Here is a 21,704-nt window from a genome sequence, read left to right as displayed (position 1 = left end):
GCAATTATAAAAAACATGGACACAGAGGAAAAATAAGTACTAAAAGTAATGAAATGCTGAACTGCTAAATTTATCATCAATCTGAGCTTTGAACGATCCAATTATTAAAATGTTAATAGTAACAAATGTTTGTTATTTTTAGCATTATTACAGGCACATAATTTTTTCCCAGTCAATGTTTTTGTGTGAGTGTACACGAGTTAGTGAGAGAGAGATCTATACCTGTCCAAGAGGTGGAGTCTGCGTGCGTGGAGGCTGAGCACTTGGAGGAATCATGGTGGGAATCTGGGGCTGCAGTTTCGGCACTTGGTTTTTATTCAGAAGGAATGACTGAGCTGGTCTAAGGCTGATCTGTAAGAAAATAACATTGGACAAAAGTCCCCACCAAGACCGTTAAGAGCAATTTCAAGGATTAAAATATTGGAGTTAATGGTGACATGCTCCCTCATATCCACAATCAGCGGACTAGCTGGCAGTTTAAGACTGAGGGACAGACGAGAAGCATAGAGGTAAAAGGAAATGTAGACAAAAGAACAGAGAAAGGAAGAAAACTGCCATCCAGTGAAGTCCCTCAGAATAATATGTCTTTTTATAATTACAGGGTGCAAGATTTCTCTGTATAACTCAGTGTTTAATGTGTCTTTCTGGTTTACCTCTTCTGCATTGAGCTGCCCCTTCTTGAAGCGTGGTGGCATGTCCTTAGACTGAACTTGCTGCTGGTTAGAATGGTTCTGGTTTTGATTGTGAAAATTTGTATTCTGTCCCTGAAGACATAACATTAATACATTTTAATCTCCTAATAATTGAAAAGTTCATTCAGAGTTATGTTTGTGCTACACAACCCTTTTTACTCACCTGGCTTGTCTTGATGAAAGGCTTCATTCCCAAGTCAAACTGTGATTGTGGTTGGGAAGCCATATGTCCACTGTGGCCATTGAAAAGTGGGTTTGTACGATGACGTCCTAGGGTAGGGGAAAATCTGTCCTGGATCACACCTGGACCAGTTCCTATTCCACTTCCTGCATAAATAAATCAGGTAAGGAAAGACTCTGCCTATTTACCAACAGACTGTGCAGAGAAATTTCTCACAAACACAAGAAAAATGCCACACCTACCTGGCATCTGACCAAACATATCAGCCAATCCTCCAAGTGTTTCTCTGTCCAGTTTCAGCTTGTTCGGCATGAAGGAGCCTTCTAGGAAGAAGTCCATTCTCATTCCCTGGTTCATAGGTGGAATGAAAACACCCAAATCCTTCAGAGGGAAATAATATATATATATATATATATATATATATTCTTTTTTTAATTGGCAACAATAAAATAAAAAAATGTGCTTGTAGTTGAAGAGTCAGTCAAGAGATAACATTTGACTGCATATGAAAAAAAAAAAAAAAAAAAAAAACTCACCTTCACTGCATCTTGACGAATCTGGTTAATCGTCTTTGGTCCATTGTCGTTAAAAGCTTTGCGAGCAACCCAGTTTTTCCCTCTTAGCTCCACAGTATCCTGTAGTAGGAAACGAATCCTTGCAGGCAAATCCTTGTTGTTCATTAAGGATCGCATTCGGCCAAAGTACTGATCCATTAAAGACTGTGGGAAAGCCAGCAGTGAATGAGAGAGAAACAGCACACATCAAATCAATTTGAATGGTTTGAAATTACACTAAAGCTTCTCAAAGGCTGCATCATCCCCTTTAAACTGCTCCAGCTCAATCATGTTTTCATCTGAATAGGTTTAGACTCACTCAAGAAAACCAGTCTAAAAGGCACCAAGTGAAAGACTGCTTCATCAATGTCACAATGACATATCTAATCATTGTCAGGCTGTTTCGAACAAGACCAATTTCCAGTTGAAAGTACATGTTGGAAATGAGGCAGAATAAGGCAAAAAAATTGAAGAGTCAGTTTCAACGAGACAATGTGAGAACAAACAGCAGGCCTTTCTACTGTGCTGTGTTCGCTGCACTCAAAACCAATTAATAAATCGTATGAGCTGGTACTTTCAATTATTTTCCCCAAACGATTCCCCAACTCTTGAGTTATTGTTTTGAATCAGTTTGATGAATCCTTCACTGAACGAACTCAACGAAACAGCAGCTGAAATGTGTCCGATTCACTTCCGTCTATGCTCCGTCATGCCAAAATGAAACAAGAACTGTTTTGTGTGCAAAATTCAGTCATAACATCTATAGTTCAAACGATAGAATTAAATGTTGAGAATTTTTTTTAATAAATGGTTTTATAAAATTTGGTAAAGGGTTATACAAAATTACACACACAATATTATAAATCACAAGTCACACATACATACACATTAGGGATGTCACGATGTGAATATTTGATGGTATGATTGTCGGATTAAAAAAAATAAATCACGATTTCCTGCAAATTTACCATAAAACGCCGGGAGATCCCGTTATTCCACCATGTTTTCATTTGAGTTTCACGTGCGCTGAAAGATCACATTCTGCACACGCCCTGCCTTACCTAGACAATCACCTTTTGAACTCCGTTACAATAGTAACGGCCTCACAGACCAGCCAGGCAGAGGGCAAGACACACACACGGCGCAAGTAGATAGACCCACAATGAAAGCCTCATTTTCAGTAAATAAATAAAAAAAAAGACAACATGGTTGTTTTTTCCATTTTTAACCATAGCTTACAAATTGTTAAGGTTTAATAACATGACCATTTTAAATCGCAGTTAATTGTGAAATCTGGTAACTGCGACATCCCTAACAAACACACACACACACAAACAAACAAACACAGTATGGACCTTATACAGCGACGCTTAGTTCAATCCAGCTCTCAACCTAAAAGGTTTGACATCCCTGGTTTAAATAATCTTTATGACCCTTCAATATAATTTTAACACCTAGAAATGGGCAATCCACCAAGATCTAACCTTGTAAGACGATTCAACTGATGTATTTATGTGTTTCAGAGTGCATTAACTGCAACATGGTTTAAAATACAGGGCAACAAATGTATTACTTGTTTCAATCAATAGCCTATTTAAATAATAAGGTTTTCCTTATTGCCTCACAGGTCATGTAGTACCTTGGCTTTGTCATGGTCGAGTCTGGGTCCCACAGTCCTCATTATCTGACAGAGACACTCCAGATCCTCTCCCATGTCCTTGAGCTGGACCCTCTTCTTTTTCTCCAAAAGCTACAGACAAATGAACAACAGGCAGTGTAGAGAGTGAGGCTCATCAAAACAAAAAATATCACTGATTCACCACTAACAAAGTCACATAATGGAGTGGAACTAATAGGTGTAAAACTTGATCAGGATACACATACTGTTTTGATGCACTTATGAAGGATAGATTCATGGATGAGGTCGAGTTTGCCAAGTTCTCCAATGAATTTGATATTGCCAAGCATTTTGATCTTTGCAATGGCACGCTGCTCCTCCTCCTCAGAGGTGAGAGGGTTGTCTTGTTTGTCGTAGACTAAATGAAAAGGCACATTTGAAATGTTGCAATCAAGTTGCACCTTGCAATACAGTACAAAACACACAGAAGGGAAAAATTACTCACTTTCAACATTTTTGGTGCGGTTCTCAAACTCATCTTGAAGCTTGGTTATAAGAAGCCTTCTGAAAGTCTGTAGACAGACACAGTGCGCAAAAAGATTACGAAACAATACATAACAAATGGGCAAATAAGTAATAAGTGCTTACAATTAAACTTAAAAAAAAGAAAATGCATGATTTAGTGCAGTCTGCAATAATTCAGTGAGCTCAACTTTACTGCTGTATCTGTTCTGAACTTCTGACCATAATTCACTGCAATCATTAATTTCCATTCAGTAAGTTAAAGGATTTGTTTTGAGAATACACACAGCTCTCCCAGATTTAACTATGCTCATGAAATTAAGTAAAGCTATATAACAATCCATAGTGACATGCAGGAGTACTCACTGTGCTCTGCTTTTGAGATGACTGGATTTCAGTTGAAGGGCCATCAAAGTTTGGTGCATCCTCTGCCAAACGCAGACATAGCTGAGCATAGAGTGAGCTGTATTTGGGCTCTTCTAGGGCTTTGTCTACAATCTACAGAAGAGATGACAAGATTAAACTAAACTAAAGCCACATCTCAGTAACTACATTTCCATCCAAGGATTATTTGCAAAAATGTTTTAGCACATCAAAACAAAGCTGATGGAAATGCACATTATCGCAAAAATGTCACAAATGTTGATATAATATTTTTAAGTTTAACTTAAGCGCATAAAATATGTCAATGCATCAAATGTTGCAAAAACTGGTTTGGAAACACCTAGTTGCTAAAATTGGCATCAACGCAAAAATGTAGTGTCATGTGACAGTTTGCTCCAATCGTTAGCCTGTGTTAATCATAATGACAGTATTGAAAGCCAATTTATTGTACGCGATTATGGATTGATCTTTACGGCAAATAGAGCCGATCTGCAAATGTGACACTTACAGGTGTGCAAACACAAATATCTTGTGCACATTGAACAAATGAATAGCCACTGTTTGGGATTAAAATAATTGCAGTATCTATCCATTTATTTATTAAAGTTGCTTTTCCAAAGCATCTGTGCTTTTTTTTCTGGAACACTTACAGCCCAATTCTATTAAATTATTATGTTTTACTTCTGAAAAAGTGCCGGCAAAATTCTTTGTATTAAATAAAATAAAACAAAAAATAAATCATATTTTTAGACCTATATATGTTTCTTTACACAAACTTAAATTAGTTTTACCCTGTTCTGTAGAAGAAAACAGTTGGGTGAATGACGTTCTCAGAATGTTCTGGTACTTTTTTCAGAACTATTTGTCCAATACGGAGTTCATTTTGAGAAAACAAGCTTTTGAACATTTTAAAATACTTTGAATCTAACCATCTTTACCTTGGATCACATTTACTGCTGCTTCAGAATTTAAATTTGCATTATGAAGCTAAAATAAATTTTAGATGATAATCAAGTTCAATTGGTCGTTAAAAGTTGCTAGTATGCAGTTGTAATGGCAATGCTTTTGATTTGATGATTGTTCAAAATATTGAATATAAACCCTGATATAACACCACATAATTGTTTTCTTTAATAGCGGTGCACGCCACATTTTCACATCGATTGATGGTCCTTATACTGAGACAGAAAGTTTCCGCCACTACTTGGTGTAGTTTGCCAGCTTGAACAGGGCCACGACGATCCGCTTTCAGGTGAGAACCAGTGCCAACCTGCGATATGCGCAACATTAGGACCAATATTACAGTCCTATCAGAAGGGCAACTGTTCCCTTTTGATTGCTTTTATTTGTTAATTAAAATTACAGTAAGCTGACTAATTTCAATGAATTCTCAATAATCTCCCCATTTTACCCAAACTTTGGAGGAAAAAAATAAGGGACATCTGGGAGGCGAATTGGCAATAAACACACATTTCTGAATGGAAACTGCTTCGGGGCAGATTTCTTTGCGCCAAATCAAAACTTGTGCAACAAAGTTTTTTTTAGGCATGACGCAAACATTTTTATTGATAAAAGGCCATTTGAATGGAAACGGACAGAAATTGTTATTTTTCCCCCCGCATATTCACTTTGTTGATAACAAAATACTGCGAAAGGAGGATTGAAACTAGGGTAGTGATACATGTACATCAGCGGTTATAGGTCAACTTTATTTTCTCAACATATAAATCATGGCTGGGTCAATATTTGGCTCAAGTGGGTACTCCACTCAGAAACTTCTGATGCCCCTGCCCTGACAGAGCAAAATGATCAAGGGGCACACCGCCTCTGAGAACAGATGGCAAAACGATCAACTTTGCTCCTCCTAAACAGAAGTGCCTCCCCAAAGAAAGCATCCTAGTACCGGCTTAGATATAAATTAACCCTACATGTCAGTCTCAGTCGTTACACTACAAAGAGGTTTCACCCAAAACCCAGTCATTTATTATGGGGCGAGATGAAAAATATTAGACACAAGAACCTTCGTTACTGGCTGTTGTTTACCACAAAAGCATCTTACCAGCAAGATGACTCCTTTAAGGACAAGTTTAGAGTCAACGCCCACATTAAGAAGCTCAAGGCATAGCTTGTCAAACTTTTCGGGGGTCAGTTTATTAAGTATGCTGAAAGAGAGAAGCAAAAGCAAAGAATTAAGTTAAAACAAAGACCACAGTTTTGCATTTAAAAATATTTGTGCTTATCTGAACTTGAAAACATCAGCTGATGCACCACAAAAACATTACACTCAGAGCACAATGAACAAAAGAGCTTAAATATTTATGCTACGCAAGGACACTCACCCTCTTACTTTCCTAAATATTGCATCATGTTGTTCTTTTTCATTGGAGTTGACATCTCGTCTAGTGCTTCGTGAAGGAACCCATCTCTGAACGCTAGGCCCTGGGGTTTTCCCCAGGTACTCGCTAAAGAGAAACAGTGATTAGATTCTCCAAATCATTTTACTAAGCTGTACTGATCTCCAATGCACAGGAAGCCTTGACTTACCCGTTACAGACAGTCTTGGGATAGTGCTGAGGTGCACCCCTACCACCTCCTCCGCCCGAAGAAGCACTAGAATAAAACAAAATTAGATTGTTATGCAGCTTCAGAATGCCTTTTGCACAACGACCACTATGCTTAACTGGCTAACAATGTATTCCAATTTGTTGTGGGGGTGGGGGGACAGTTTTTAAAAGAACAAATTAACTACTGGACCTGTGGATATACCATGATTTTGATGGATATTTAACCTGGTAAATAATAGGGCTGTGCAATATTAATAATAAAAAAAAATATACTGTATTATACTGTAATTACATTTTAAAAATGCATCAGTATTCAAAAATCCATTTCACGAGGGGAACATTTTATTAAAAATATCTGCATAAATTATAGATATTAACGTTGGCTATTTCTTTGTGCCTTTGTTTTTCTTTATTCACCTTAATTTCTCTCTCATTGGAACATGTTTTTGTGAACTGCATTCTGATTGGTTAAGATCTCAGTGCGCAAAAGATGTGCACTTCCAGAATTGCTAATTAAACAGAATTCTTAGTTTAAAAAAAATAAATGCAGCTCGCTGTAATTTAGAAATGGCACATGATTGTATCATGCTTTGTGTTTGTGATTAATTGCACAGCCCTAGTAAATAAGATAAAGGTTAAAAAAAGTAAAATCCTCAAATTCATAAATCCCTCACAGTTCCCAAACAGCTGCTGCATATATATGTAAACATGGTTCTAAGAAATCATGGGAGTCTCCATACAAGCCTATCTGCACATGTTAAAACACTAAAAGGTCTCTCCCCTGTAATCTAAAGTAAACTGCATCTTGTAGATGATTGCTTCAATTTTCAAAGATGATCAATAATTTCAATATCACACTAAAAACATCCTCTTAAAAAGTCAGGCAAATTTTTTACCCCTCTGTCATGAGTTAAGTTAAATCGATTGAAATGTCCACTCCGATTGGTGCAGCGTCAACGCAGATGCTCGGGTCTAAAACGCAACTGAACCAGTGTGCGATAGAAAGAAATGCCAGTCATTACACAATGTTCACAGTGTTCAATGTGAGAGTAGGCCAACACACAGATTGTCTTGACCTGAAAACTTCTAACATTGGGACAGTCCAATTTAAATCGGGTGCCTCAAACTTAAGTCTGATGCTGAACAATTTGATATAAATACATTTCTACAAAAGTAACTCTAGAACACATTTAGATATGCTTTTTCAGACATACAACATCAAACAAGACTAAAAGACACAGAAGGTTAAAAAGGAATAGTTCACCCAAAAACATTTGGCCATTGCATTCTCTAGGCTTGATGCATGCGCAGTAGATCTAAAAGCTACTAAAAAATAAAAATTGATTAAATTAATCATTACAATTTACCAGTGTTTATGTATTGAATTTGTTGCAGGCTATTAGACAAGGCAAGCCCATTAGCAGGCTGATCAGACAATGTCAAAGCTTGTCTTTTTATGCTTCACAAAACAAATTAAGATGTTAGTAAGAAAATATTGTAGAACTTTACAAGAATTACATGGAGGAAAGTTCTTTGTATAAATTATAAGACGTTCGAATAAAATGTGAATCCAGCCCCTAATCTAAAGATTTATAGTGGAAAAAGGAGCTATATTTTAGTCTGTTCTCATAAAACATCTACTGGATCACTTCAGAAGACATTGATTAAGCCACTGGTGTTATATGGATTACTTTTAGTCTGCGTTTATATGCTTTCTGAAGATTCAAAGTTCTGGCACCCATTTACTTACATTGTATGAACCTACAGAGCAGAAAAATTCTTCTAAAAATATTCACTTGTGTTACGCAGTGGAAAGTCATACACATCTAGGTACGAGTTATTAAAAAGGTGAGATTTTCATTTTAGGGTGAACTATCCCTTCAAATTTGCTGTTCTCCTGCATTGACGGGTAACAATTTTAGAAAGATTGTAGACAAAAGAATTGACAAATACATGCGATTTCAAAATACCTGAAACGAGAAGCCCCCCCTTCTGCAATCACACTCTCCACTTTGGCGGCTTGACAACGAAGAATCTTCAAAAGAATAATAATCAAAGGGCGGGGTGGTGAAATCCGAACTGTACGAGAGAGAATTAAAAACATATACAAGGAAACATGAGAAAACACCATTGCATTGTTCAGAAACATTGGGAACTGGAGATACAATTTCGGTTACTCATTTACTGATTTCCACTTCTTCTAAAGATGAAAATACCTTGCCCATAAGCAGAGAAACAGATGGAATAAGCGGTTTTAATAATTTATTTTATAGTATAGAACTATTTGGTCCAACGTTTTACCTCCTCTCATGACAAAAGAGGCCGAACATTTAGCTTGCTCACAATAACGAATGACAAAGAAATGCCAATAAACAACGTGTGATACATATCCCTCATGCTCCGTAAACCTAAAAATGTCTTAAATGAAAGCAAATGTACAAACAATATCTACTTAAATCGAAATAATTGTTTTAATATAACAACTCCGCCTGATGTAATAGCTTTGGCTTAACCGCTAGTTAGCATGCTATCTTTCGTCCATATGACGTTTCTAATGTTTAGGGACACAGAGAGAAACCACAACTGGTAAACATAAAGTCGTCCACCGCCAAAAATGTATGCTAGATTATTATATTAACGGCAATATTAACAGAAAAACGATATCAGGTGTTTGATCTGTAACGACGCCATTTTCTGCAGTCACGCACTCAAAATAGCAGCCATTTTAACTAGAGTTAAAGACAGGAAAACTTACCTTTACTAAGACAACCCTCAGTTTTGTCTGTGGTTTTGTTGTTCAAAAAGAGAAAGAAGGTAATAAATAAAACAATAGATGTGTTTTTCAGAGTATCAAGACTGTAACCAGTCAGACAGATCGCAGCTTACTGAGGGTGAAAAATGTTGTGCATGAGCCAACTCTTGACTGACTGACGTCACACAGGAACTCGATCGGTATTTGTCGGGACTTGGCAGTAATTTTCCGCATGCAAACGTCATTGCCTACAGTTAATTTGGAAATGTTATTCATTTTCTCATGTTTTTATTTGTGTTAATATTGCAACTATTTAATTCTTACATATGTTTATTTCTGTATTACTTATTTTAATATATTTATTTCAATATGTAGCCAACTTATTATTTAATTCATTTATTTTTGAATATCACTGTGGATCACTTTCCCACTGCTGGAACTAAAGCCTGTTTTATGTAGGCCTGGCCTACTTTTATCTGGAACTAGTTATTTTCATTGTTTTTGCACATGAGCATCTATAGTTCTTCTTATGCCGAGTTTACACTAAGCGATTTTAAGCCCGATTTTCATTTGCTGAAAGTTTAGTGGAGATCGCCGACAAAAGCCAGAAATCGTAGGCAAATAAAAGAGAAGAGTTGGAGGGAAATTGCCTATTCTCTTCGACAGTCAGGTAAACAAATAGATTTTTCAGTATGAGGTACTTTTTCATATTGTAACCAATGATGCCTTTAGGCGATTAAAAACATACACATCATATTCTGAAATGCATAACATGTGATCATGCATTTGTTTTCGTATCTCGAATCACTTCTCGCGTGAACTCTGTTGGGAAATGTAATTTGGAGTCCTGGCAGAGCTGTCGGGGATTCGTCAACAGTGAAATGTAATGTGTTCACCCATGTCGCCGATTCCTCGTGTAATTTGAAAACGCTACGACTTATATGACAAGACAGACAGTTGTGTAATATGAATAGTACCACGAACCAACATTTTCGAAAGTCTTGGAGTGTGTAGGAGGCATTAGCCATTTCGAGTTTCTTTTTAGCTCCTACTGCATGGGCACTCCACATTAAATAATGTGGGAGGTGCTGCAACTTGCGATTGGTCAGTATGATGTACAAAGCAATGAGAAATGCGAAGAGTCAGCAGCTGCCAAGAGTAAACAATCAAATTAGCTGCTAGTCTGCTACTTAGAGTGTGCAAATTTTCCAATTCCCTTAAAAGAAACAAAATAAAAAAGTATTGAATGAGTGTGTAAAGGGAATATAGGGGAAAGGAGGGGGCGAGAACCAGCTTGACAATATAAATAATGGTTTAATGAAAAACTTAACCAAAAGACACAAACACACACATTGGTCAGCTGACCGGAAACGTTCTCTCTCTCGTCGCAACCACCTTCCGCAGTCGGCCTTTATCCCTCTCAGAGGCTTAATTAGCCTGACAAGGGACCGGGTGTGTATAATCACGACCCGGACCTGCCCTCCGCCCTGTCACAGAGTATTGTCTATTTTCACATATAATGTGTGTATGAGGGGTGAGCAGAGCTGCTGCATGACCTCAGCGAAATATGTGCTTTGAGTTTTCATCGGATTTGTGACTATACAGTGATTAAGTGATTTCTGGATTTTTTCCTGGCATAACAGACATATATCAGTAGTGTGGAAAGCATACACAGCGTTTTGTTCCATCCTTTTAGGAAACCAATGTTGCAGTCATAACCAGATTGTTCCCTTTCAATTTGGTCACTTTGACACTGCGTCAGTTGCTGATGCTAGGGGAACAATGGGAATTGAATCACACTGTGCTACTGATTCGCACACACGGCAACACCTTCTGGCTATTAGGATAGTTGAAATATGTTGACATTGTCTCACCACTTACTGAACAATAGGAAAGAAGTAAGGCATACTCAAAAACCAAACCTGGTTAGAAATATAACAATGACACTAGCCATGATGGTAGAAGGTACATCCATGCCGCAGTGAAGAAATTTAATTATAATGGTCACAGAAAGACAAAATAAATAGTTCTTCTATCCCACTGCAAAGGTATTAGGAGAAGCCCAGCCTGCAGCCAGTGAGAAAGTCTTTACTTGGAGAAGGCCATATCTTTTGAGCAGGCTCCAGAGCAGACAAAGTACTGATCCGTCAGCCTGAATTGTACACGTGTCAATGTACCCGTGCAGCGAACTTACAGGGCAGAGCATGTGCAGTCTCTGTGCCTCGTTCAATGAAAATGGAGAAGGAGAGAAAGCATGTAAAGTTACTGCCTGAGCTTTGAAAGGAAAGCAAAAAACCTTGGCCACATAACCCTACCCACTCTAGAACAGCTTTTGACAAGCTGGGTCAGAATTCTAAGCTGTAATCATGAATGACAGGGCCTAAAGATCCCCAATATGTTTGACTGAAGCCAAGGCAAGTACAGCACAGTCTTCAGAGAGAATAAGCACAAGCTTACTGTATCAAATGGCTCAAACAGGGAACCTATAAGCACATTCAGTACAAGTCCTCAACTGGGACGGAAGCGGGGCAAAAGGGTCTTAGCCATCTCACACCTCGCCAGAATTTAATCACCAATGAGTGTTTTCCAAGACAAACCATCCAAAGGAGACATGGCCCTTCACTATGTTAGCGACATACACTTTGAGCTTGGATGGAGTGAGTCCTGCATCCAAACGCTGCAAAATCGTGCAAAAGTGTTTCATGGTATGCCCAGCGCAATGCGCTGTGTCCTCACCTTGGGACCAGTCAGACAAATCAAACTGTGAATATCAGACTGTGAAACTGGAAGACAGATCAAAAAGCTCTCAGAGACATGAGGACTGCAAGCAGTTCGAGGTGATTTATGTACCACCTGTCCAGGTGCCGAAGACTGGAGAATGGTTGCACAGGGCTTCCCGGCCAGTGCTGGATGTATCCGTGGTGACAACTTTCCATCTGGCCATTTGGCAGAGTGTAACACCCTCCCTAGAGGCGTTATGTCAAAGCGATCATCAAACCCCCAAACCACTGGAACTGTCACAGTGGTAGAGATACTCTCTGCTTTTTTTGTTTAAGTTTGTATTGTGACATTGCAGTCATCTAGTATGGTTTCATTAGCAGTAAAATCAGGCATCAAAGTGATCTGTGCCATGACACAAATTTATTCTCAACTCGTAACAACTGGGAAACTGTGAGAGCTCCTTAGGAGACATGATGACGAAATCTACATGTTGTGCCATGGCAGTCTCCTGGCATGTCGTCAACAATAATAAAAACAGGGTGAACCATTCTGTTACAGAGTAGATGTCACACTCTCATTCCTAGCTTAAAATGGTGGTGAAAACGAGAATAGTCCCTTACAAATTTTGCGAGGTGTGTCACTTCACAGACACCGGGCCGCCTGCTAGTCCCCTGAGCAGAGACTTTGTTAGCCAGAGTGTCAATTCATGGTGCGGTACGTTTAACAAACACCGCAATGTCTGCTCGTCCTCTTGGAAAGAACGGCAATGGCAGCAAACTCGAAGGAACACCAACATGTTGAACACCATTCATCCTTTTTTTTATTATCTCTGACATCCTCACCACCGGCAAATGTGAATGATAAAAATTGCTACAGGTGCACTGAAGAGGCGAGGCTGCTGGAGATAGAGAAGAGAGGCATGGATAAACGTCAGCGATATAAATCCATCCCTGCTTTAAAAACACCATAAACCAGCTTTCACATTTGGTTTGCTGGTCTTACCTGGTTTATGAGGGGCTTGCTAGCTTTTCAGCCTGGCCAAGCTGGTCGTCAGCTGTTCAACTGGTTGGCCAACTGGTCTCTTATCCTGACCAGCTGAGAAACTGTAAAAAAAAACAAAAAAACATCAACAACAACAAACGCACGCACGCACACGCACGCACACACACACACACACAAACAACCAACTTAGAATGGTTTATTTTTCCTCCTAACAAGATAAATGTGATATTCTTTTTGCATACATGGTACATAGCTCCATATTAGGCCCATTGTGTATTACATTAGTATTTTCTTGATATTTAGAGCCTTTTCAAAATAAAATGGAGATATTGTAATGTGTGTATGCCATTAAGAGATCTTGAATACGATATTAGTTTATCAAGCTCCCTGGAGTGTTTTTGGTAGTTCAAGCAAGTTGACCACGTTCATAACACCTTCTGGAAAATACTCCTTAAACGTCTTCCATTTGGCATCACAAGTGCCCCAGAAATATTTCAGGGCTTGATGGAGTATCGGTGTACGTGGATGATATATTGGTGTATAGAGAGACCTTAGAACAGCATGACCAGCGCCTCACCAAGGTATTGGAGAGGATTGAGTCTTCTGGATTGAAGTTAAACCATGAAATGTGTTTGCTGAGTCAAAGCCAGCTCCACTTCTTTGGTCACCTAATCGACAAATCAGGTATGATACCCTATCATGAAAAGGTCAAAGCAGTCTATGAGCTCTCACCTCCACACAATGTTCAGGAATTAAAACGTGTTCATGGAATCTGGGCAAGTACATTCCTAACCTGTCAACAGTGGGGAAACTATATTATGAACAGCTGAGGCCGACAACTGTGTGGACATGGGCCCATCCTCATCAGGAGGCATTTCAGCACATCAAAGACGTATGTTTTACTTCTCCAAGTGGTGTTTATTGAAGATCATTACATGGCGTCAGAAGCACTTGACGGACGCACAGCCTCGGAAAGATGGCTAAATTTAATTCCAGTAAGAGTTTTGCATTTGATCGTCCAAATGAGTGGGCTGACTGGAAGCAGCGTTTTCAGTGCTTTCGAGTGCAACTAAACTGGACAAGAAGATGGTGAAGTTCAGGTCAGTTTATTTATTTAAGCAGGGCCATAATCACAATATACTTTGAGGGGGACAAGTACCCCCCCACCCCCCTCCCCCCCACCAATATTCAGATATAGCCTGATCATACCCCCCAATAATTGATATCCTTTTTGATGTTCTGGTGCAATCCATTATGCACCACTGTCTAATTGTTGCAGGAACAATTTAATGGTTTTAAAAAAAGTTACATTTTTGTGTGCTCAGTAGTCTAACACCCTTTGTAAGTGATGTTTGAGACATACGTCAAATCAATGAAGGCGGGACTTAAATTTAAAAAGCTAAGCGGGAACCTAATGGATTATTCCAGTGCCAGGCATCATCAAGCACTTCAGGTTAAGAATGTTTGTGTCAGGTGAAATGTAAGTATCTAACTAAACATGTCATATTTGCCCACTGTTTTATGTTTGAAATGTTGTACTGACTGACAATAATTTCCAAGGGTGCAAACTATTCACCATTTTGGTGAAAATTCACCGTTTTGAATTGAAAAAATGTCATGTACAGTATGTGATTCATATGTCATTCATAATTGTGAATGTGAAAACAATAACAGAGCTGTTTTCAGTGAATCACGCATAAGATAAAGAGTGAATCTTTGTATATTGTAAAGGATTTGAATGAATGTGGTTGTCTGGCAGGCTTTTAAAGTAGCTTTTTATAAAATTCACTTGACATTGTCTAAGAAAATTACCAATAAAATACAAAGTAGAGCGTTATCATCCTCAGATCAGAACTAGAACATGGTAAGACCTGTGACTTATGGCTTCCAGGAATGGATTACCAACCGGGCCCATGGGGCCAGTGCCAGAAGCCCTTGACTACCAGGGGCCCTTGATTGCCCGGGGGTGCCTAGGGCTTTAAGGTTGTGTGATCCCCCCACTAGAAAACCCATAACAATGACCCCCCTATATAGTACCTATATAGGTACTCACCTCAAGTTGTCCCTCATATATATATATATATATATATATATATATATATATATATATATATATATATATATATATATATATATGCCAGCTGATAGTCATGCCATTTTACAGATACATCAATGATGAAAAGAAATTCAAATGATGTCTTTTATTGAGACAGCACAAAAAAGAAAGAAAATATGACTGAAACAACTGGCAATGACTGGCAAATTGCTAGTAAACCAGATTTGAATTGTACTGTGTGAACTTTAGAAATACATGTATCTTTTAAAACCAAAATTATACAATAATTATATATAATGAGAATAATGAAAATTATTACATTCAGCACCTTGAAATTTTTACAAGGACCAAAAGTAGGACCATTACATTTGTGACCTCAACACCTGCAACCCCCACCTCCAAAATGGTTGTATGTATGTGCTGTAGTAAAGAGACCTCCGCTTAATTCTCCACGATCTTAAAGGCACCTCTGCATTCTTAAAGGCACCTCCACTTAAAAGGGCACCTTTATATTTGTGAAGGGCACCTTTAGGATTTGTGAATGAAAGGGGCAGGGGCTTCCACCCCTGTAGCACCCCATTCTGTGCTTGTCAGTGCTATTCAGAGTTTCCGCCAGTGTGAGGAGGTAGCGCTTCAAGTTCACCAGTTGGGGGAGGCGTGCACTGCAGTACAGGAGGTAGCGGAAAGAAATGCAGCAGACAGAGGAAAACCAAAATGGAAACCTAAAAAAGAAAACTTACAAGGAGCAAGAGGAACCAAAATGTGGATGATGTGAAAAAATCAAACACAGACAACAGTGGAAATAATTGCAAAGCTGAGTGGTGAAACACCACTTTCATCTTTCATCTTTTGGAATCTGGGCAAGTACATTCCTAACCTGTCAACAATGTGGAAACTATATTATGAATTGCTGAGGTCGACAACTGTGTTTCAGCACATCAAAGACATCTTTTTTACTTCTCCAGTCCTTAAATTCTATGACGTGGTAGCAGATGCAAGCAGTTATGGCAGTCATAGTCTTAAACTGAGACTAGAAATGCCCAGATTGAAAAAGAATGTCTGGGGAGCGTTTGGGCTTGTGAAAAGTTAGAAATTTACCTAATTGGCCTTCAAAAACTTCAAACTAGTGACAGATCACAAACATCTAGTGCTTCTCATGAATAAGAAGGACTTGGACAATGTTCCGTTGCATTGTCAGAGAATACTTATGAGGCTTATGGGATTTAAACTGAATGCAGAATATGCTCCAGGCAAGACTTTGGTGGTGGCTGATACCCTATCACGAAGTCCACTAGCCTGCAAGAAAAATTACTCCAGCACTCACTAAAAATGTTGAATGTTATATTGTAGCTGTTGTTGATGGCATGTCTGCAAGCCCACCAAGTCTCGAAGCCATTAGGGCAGCTACAGCGGCAGATAGCAATTTGCAAATTGTACTGAAGTATATCCAGGATGGCCAAATTATTTATGTGATATTCCAGCGGCAGTTAGACAGTTTTTCCCTTTCAAGAATGAGCTGTCTGTGCACAATGGAATAGTGACAAGAGGAAGCTGCATGTTAATTCCAGATGTTTTGAGAGCAGATGTTCTTAATAGAATACATCCGGACATCCGGACAATAGATGGACATCAAGGTCTGACAAAGTGTAAGGAGTGGGCTAACACATCAGTGTGGTGGCCTGGCATCTCATCTGAAATCAAACATAAGTTTCAGTCCTGTCGGATATTTCTTGAGGGGAAACAAACAAAGCAAAAGGAACCTCTCATCTCAACTCCTCTCCCAGACAGGCCTTGAAAAGTGCTTGCCATTGACCTGTGTGAGACAAGTACATTACCTTGTCATGTCTGACTATTTCTTTTGATTCCTTGAGATACTTCACATGCCAACAACTACTGCCTCAGCAGTAGTGTTAAAACTGAAAGCAATTTTTGTGAGATTCGGCTGCCCTGATGAAATAGTTTCGAATAATGGCCCTTAATTCATAAGCCCTGAGTTAAAATAATTTGAAGTCGATTTTTTTGCACATCACCTCTATTCTGTATCATGCTCAAGGAAATAGACAAGCAGAGAGGGGAGTGCAGATCACACAGATAATGTTGAAACAGAAAGATCCACTTGCACTTATGTGCTACAGGACAACACCTTGCATCACAAAAGTCTAGCTGAACTCCTTATGGGCAGGAAGATTAAGACAACACTCCCAATGCTTGAGCCAAATCTGAGAGATGTAAGGAGAAGATACAAAGGAAAACAAAAAACAAGCTTTCTACTTTAATCGTCACCAATTGCAGCCTGGCGATGCTGTGCTTACAAAGATGGACCACCAGAAGACAGCTGCTGTTATCGCAAGCGACAGCACAACACCAAGGTCTTTTGTCATTGAGACGCATCAGGGGGCAACACTGCGACGCAACTGTCATCACCTGCAGCACATCCCTCTATCAGCGTCTACAGTGACTGCTGACATGCCTTTACATGTTCTCAAAACCCCATAGACACAAACAGGGCTGTTGATTACTCAATTTGGCACAATAAGCAAACCTGTGTACAGATTAGATCTGTGGGAAAAAAGAAGAAGAAACCAATATGTATGATTCACATGGGTTTAATTGAAATCAGTAATGTTGTACTTGGCTGTGGGGGGTGGAATGTGATAAATTTGGAAATAAGTTAATGAGTAAGTAGTTGCTGAATCGACACACATGTTGAATGTATCCAGTAATAAAGTGATATGTTTAAGGTATACTTCTAAAATAATGTAAAATAAATAAATAAACTGAAAACGGGAGATGTAATGTGTGTATGTATGCCTTTAAGAGAATGTGAACACGTTAATAGTTCCTCAAGCTCCATGCGGGAGTGTTTTTGGTAGTTCTCCTTGAGAATAAAAGTTAATCTATAGTGACGTTTATTGAAGATCATTACAGATATAATCACAGAAGAGTGTAGATACAATTTATCCTGAGGCTGCATCTCTCACTAAGTTGATTAAATGTTAATGTTGAAATCTGCTGAGAAACTTGTGTTCCCGGTCTGTCGTTCACTTCGACGTGTGTCGAAGAAGCACAACGTCTAGGGGTCTCTCTTGAGTGCCAAATATGCCTTTGATCTATGAAAAAAGGCCAATGAGAAGTTGGCAGACAGTATTTGCATACCCTGCCCCCGGACATATGGGTATAAAAGCGGGGAAATACGTAAAGTTCATTCAGAAATTTTCTTCGGAGCCGATGGTCGTGCATGCAGTCAGCTGCGAGTCACACACCTGTTCCTGTTCCTCTGACGCTTTGCCTGCTGTTGGATCTATGGCGCACTTCAGTGGCTTTTCTCCGTCTCTGCACGGCAGTGCAGTTTGCTCCTGGGCGCTTCAACAGCGCAAAAACTTAAAAGAGTTTATTTTCTCTAAAAGAGTATTTTCCTCTAAAATAGCATTACACAGAAGTGTTGAACGTACTTTTCAGGACGCGTCTTTATAAAGATGCCTTTCCGCCCCTGTGTAGTTCATGGATGCGGTAGAGTGCTCTCCGCTTCAGACTGCCACAGGTGTTCTCTCGTGTGTCTGGGCTGCGATCACACGGAGGCAGCGTTTGTGGATGGTTCATGTTCTCACTGCGAGAGCATGGCCATGGCAACGTTACGGTCGTGGCTCACTTTCAACAGAAAGCATGCCACTCCAGCCGCCCCCGCATTGCTCTTTCTTCCCACGGAATTGAGGATGATGCGGCTGGCGATGGAGGCGATCAGGGGACTGCAGCGGGTTCAGCTCCGCCGGGTACGCCCCCTCGGACACCCCCCCCCGGCACGCTCGTTGACTCCCGTCCGTGCTCTAGGCAACATCGGCTCGCCTCACAGCCAGCCTGCCTATCCTCTAGAGCTCGAGGTGGATGAGCTCGCCACTGCATTGGAGAGTGCGGCGTCTGACATGGATGACTCCCCTGGGCTGCCACCTTTGGCATGCTTGCCTAGCCCTGTGGGTCCGCAATTCAGCTGAGGAATTCGCCGACCCAATCCACTGCGGGTACTCAAATCTACCCTGTACTGGAATAGGTGCTCCACAGGTCGGGACTCCTGCGTGGACTCCTCCTGTGTGTATTTTACACGGTACGGTCCCCTTACGAGTGGACCTGCGTCTCCTTTAGGCAGTTCCAGCTGCCCTCCGGTCGCTGTGTTGTAGCAACTCCCCCCTCCTTGAGGCTGGATCTACCACCGCGCCATTTTTCCACATGTGACCTGAGTGGCCCATGTGATGTTATTTCGCCACTTTACCTCCCCCTTCCTGGGCAGGTGTGGTCTCCGCAGGGTCTTTTCCCCCTGAAAGAATAGGAAACTGGGTAAGACCCCCTTCCCACGATGTGTGTAAGGGCCCCAGCCATTTTTGGCTCTATGCGAGAAACATAGAGAGAAAAGAGGCTCGGCGAGGCTCGGCCCATTCCCAGGTTGGCAAGCATCGCCTTGTTCCCCTGTTTAGGGTAACCCGAAGGATTCCAACGACTTTATGGGGCATTGGGGAAGGGTACATGCAGGCTGACACTGCTGGTCGCCCTTGCACGTAAAATACCTGCCCGCTCCTGTGTCAGCAGTACACGCACACGGCTCAGCGCATGGCGTGATTTAAATTGGACCCCTAGTGTCGCTTCTTCGACACAACGTCGAAGTGAGCGACAGACGGGGAACGTCTAGGTTACATATGTAACCTCCGTTCCCTGATGGAGGGAACTAGACGTTGTGTCCTCCCGGCCACGTCGATGAGTGAATGGCCGGACCATTTCCGGCTCCTCAGAAAAATCCTGAATGAACTTGATGTTTTTCCCCACTTTTATACCCGTATGTCCGGGGGCAAATACTGTCTGCCAACTTCTCACTGGCCTTTTTTCATAGATCAGAGGCATATTCGGTGCTCGAGAGAGACCCCTAATGTCGCTTCTTCGACACAATGTCTCATTCCCTCCATCGGGGAACGGAGGTTACATACGTAACCTAGACGTTGAGACTTAAAACTCTATAGCAATACTCTAAATATTGCAATATAGCAGACATGGTTAAACAATTTGACTTGCAAGATCTATCAATATATTTTAAAATGCATATATTTATTTAGAAGTGTTTATAGTCATATAATTATATTTATGCATAAATAAAACAAACTATAAACACCAATAACATGCATAAAACAATAATTAATATATAAATTAATTTTACAGTAAATGATGTGGAGATGAATGCAGTTTTCAGCCAGCGTATTTAGGAGTTCACAAAGACATACTTTTGATACTAGTTACACAACAACATAATTTTGATACTAGTTACCAAAGTACCTTTCAGAATTTTTTCACAACAGAGTTATTTTATGTCAGTAAATAAATAAATAAATAAAAAATTTGAAAATATTTGATTATTCCTTTATTTCAAATATTCAATCAACATAATACATAACATGAATGGTTAAGCAGTTGTATTTCTGAGTTGAGCCACTAGATAGCAGCAGAGATCTAGTGAAGTTAAAAACATAAAAAAGAAGACCAAACATGTTATTAAAAATGCAAATCCAGTGGACTCTAAATATAACTATATGAATAGTCGCTTTAAAAATTTGGGAGCCTAATGGATACATTAATCCACATTAGATGAATACTTTGGGGTCTCTTAATGACCTTATACTGTCTTCTTGAGTTTTCTCGAGTCCTTTATTGTATGCATTTATATTCTCTTAGTGAAAACTGAATGTACTTATTCACGTGACAAAAATTACTACATGAAATTGAAATTCACAATTTGTGATATAAAACCACTTACAACTAAGTGCTTATTATATGTTCAAAAATGTTTACCTAATCTTGCAGGTCTTTTATTTTCAGCAACATTTGAATCATTTCACCTTTTTTGACCCCACAAGATCAGTACTGAAATGTATTACAATAAAATAATGTACAATAAAAAATGCTTGTACAGCGTTTGCTTCCTTTTTTAATTTATCTGATTCAATTCAGCTCCTAGACTCCATTACACTTCACATATATTCTGTTCCATTTTTCAAAATAAATGCGCTCAAAGAGCATGTTTTAGCTTATTGTTCTAAATTTAACTATACTGTATGTGACCATTATATTGTGAGCCATCATGTGGAATCTCATCGAAGGTCAGATGAGACAGTCTGCCGAGGTTCAGATAAATAAGCTTGCCATTTTCTACAGATTAACCAAGAATATAAAGTGAAGTCATCTATTTATTCCTTTTACTGGATGATAAAATTTGCCATTAGAAATACACAGATTTCCATGTGGCAAGTTTGAAGGAACAGTTTTTATTTATTTATTTATCTTGGTTTTTAATGGCACCTCTGTGATACCCCCAAAGATAGAAGAGATAAAGTGCATAAAGATAGTGGAATGAAATCCATAACAATAGAAAAAAGGCATATGTGCATATACAGATCAGTTTCGTTTTTTTCCAGTTGCCTAAATTCCATGATACAGTTACTTTTGTAACTAATTTCTTAAACCAACTGTTTGTGAAAGTGTGAACTTTAATACAGTGTAAAAATGTTAAGCTACCCTGCAAAGCATACCCAACTAACTCCCATAGTGCAGCTCATTCCCTTGTTGTTCCTTTGTAATTTGCCCTCTTCTCTTCCTGGAGAGTGCAAATGCTTTAATCAGTATT

At 39.4% G+C, this 21,704-nt stretch overlaps 1 protein-coding gene across 1 annotated transcript in view; it reads right to left on the bottom strand.

Annotated features, from left to right (window-relative positions):
- The window catches only part of LOC127623010 (eukaryotic translation initiation factor 4 gamma 2-like), a 50,414-nt gene that overhangs the window by 5,767 nt on the left and 22,943 nt on the right, over positions 1-21,704 (bottom strand). Inside the window, exons 3-16 of the mRNA XM_052097229.1 lie at positions 9,271-9,396; positions 8,486-8,594; positions 6,496-6,561; positions 6,291-6,413; positions 6,011-6,113; positions 3,934-4,065; positions 3,551-3,617; positions 3,312-3,463; positions 3,067-3,177; positions 1,410-1,592; positions 1,116-1,221; positions 856-1,019; positions 654-764; positions 223-351 (exon numbers count right to left, since the gene is read on the bottom strand). Coding sequence (XP_051953189.1) covers positions 223-351; positions 654-764; positions 856-1,019; positions 1,116-1,221; positions 1,410-1,592; positions 3,067-3,177; positions 3,312-3,463; positions 3,551-3,617; positions 3,934-4,065; positions 6,011-6,113; positions 6,291-6,413; positions 6,496-6,561; positions 8,486-8,594; positions 9,271-9,396 — 1,682 coding nt within the window. The remainder of the gene's footprint in view (positions 1-222; positions 352-653; positions 765-855; positions 1,020-1,115; positions 1,222-1,409; positions 1,593-3,066; positions 3,178-3,311; positions 3,464-3,550; positions 3,618-3,933; positions 4,066-6,010; positions 6,114-6,290; positions 6,414-6,495; positions 6,562-8,485; positions 8,595-9,270; positions 9,397-21,704) is intronic.

The sequence above is a fragment of the Xyrauchen texanus genome, chromosome 29, assembly GCF_025860055.1.
Source record: "Xyrauchen texanus isolate HMW12.3.18 chromosome 29, RBS_HiC_50CHRs, whole genome shotgun sequence".
In the NCBI taxonomy this organism is placed as follows: domain Eukaryota; kingdom Metazoa; phylum Chordata; class Actinopteri; order Cypriniformes; family Catostomidae; genus Xyrauchen; species Xyrauchen texanus.
This window is presented reverse-complemented; position numbering and strand designations above follow the sequence as displayed.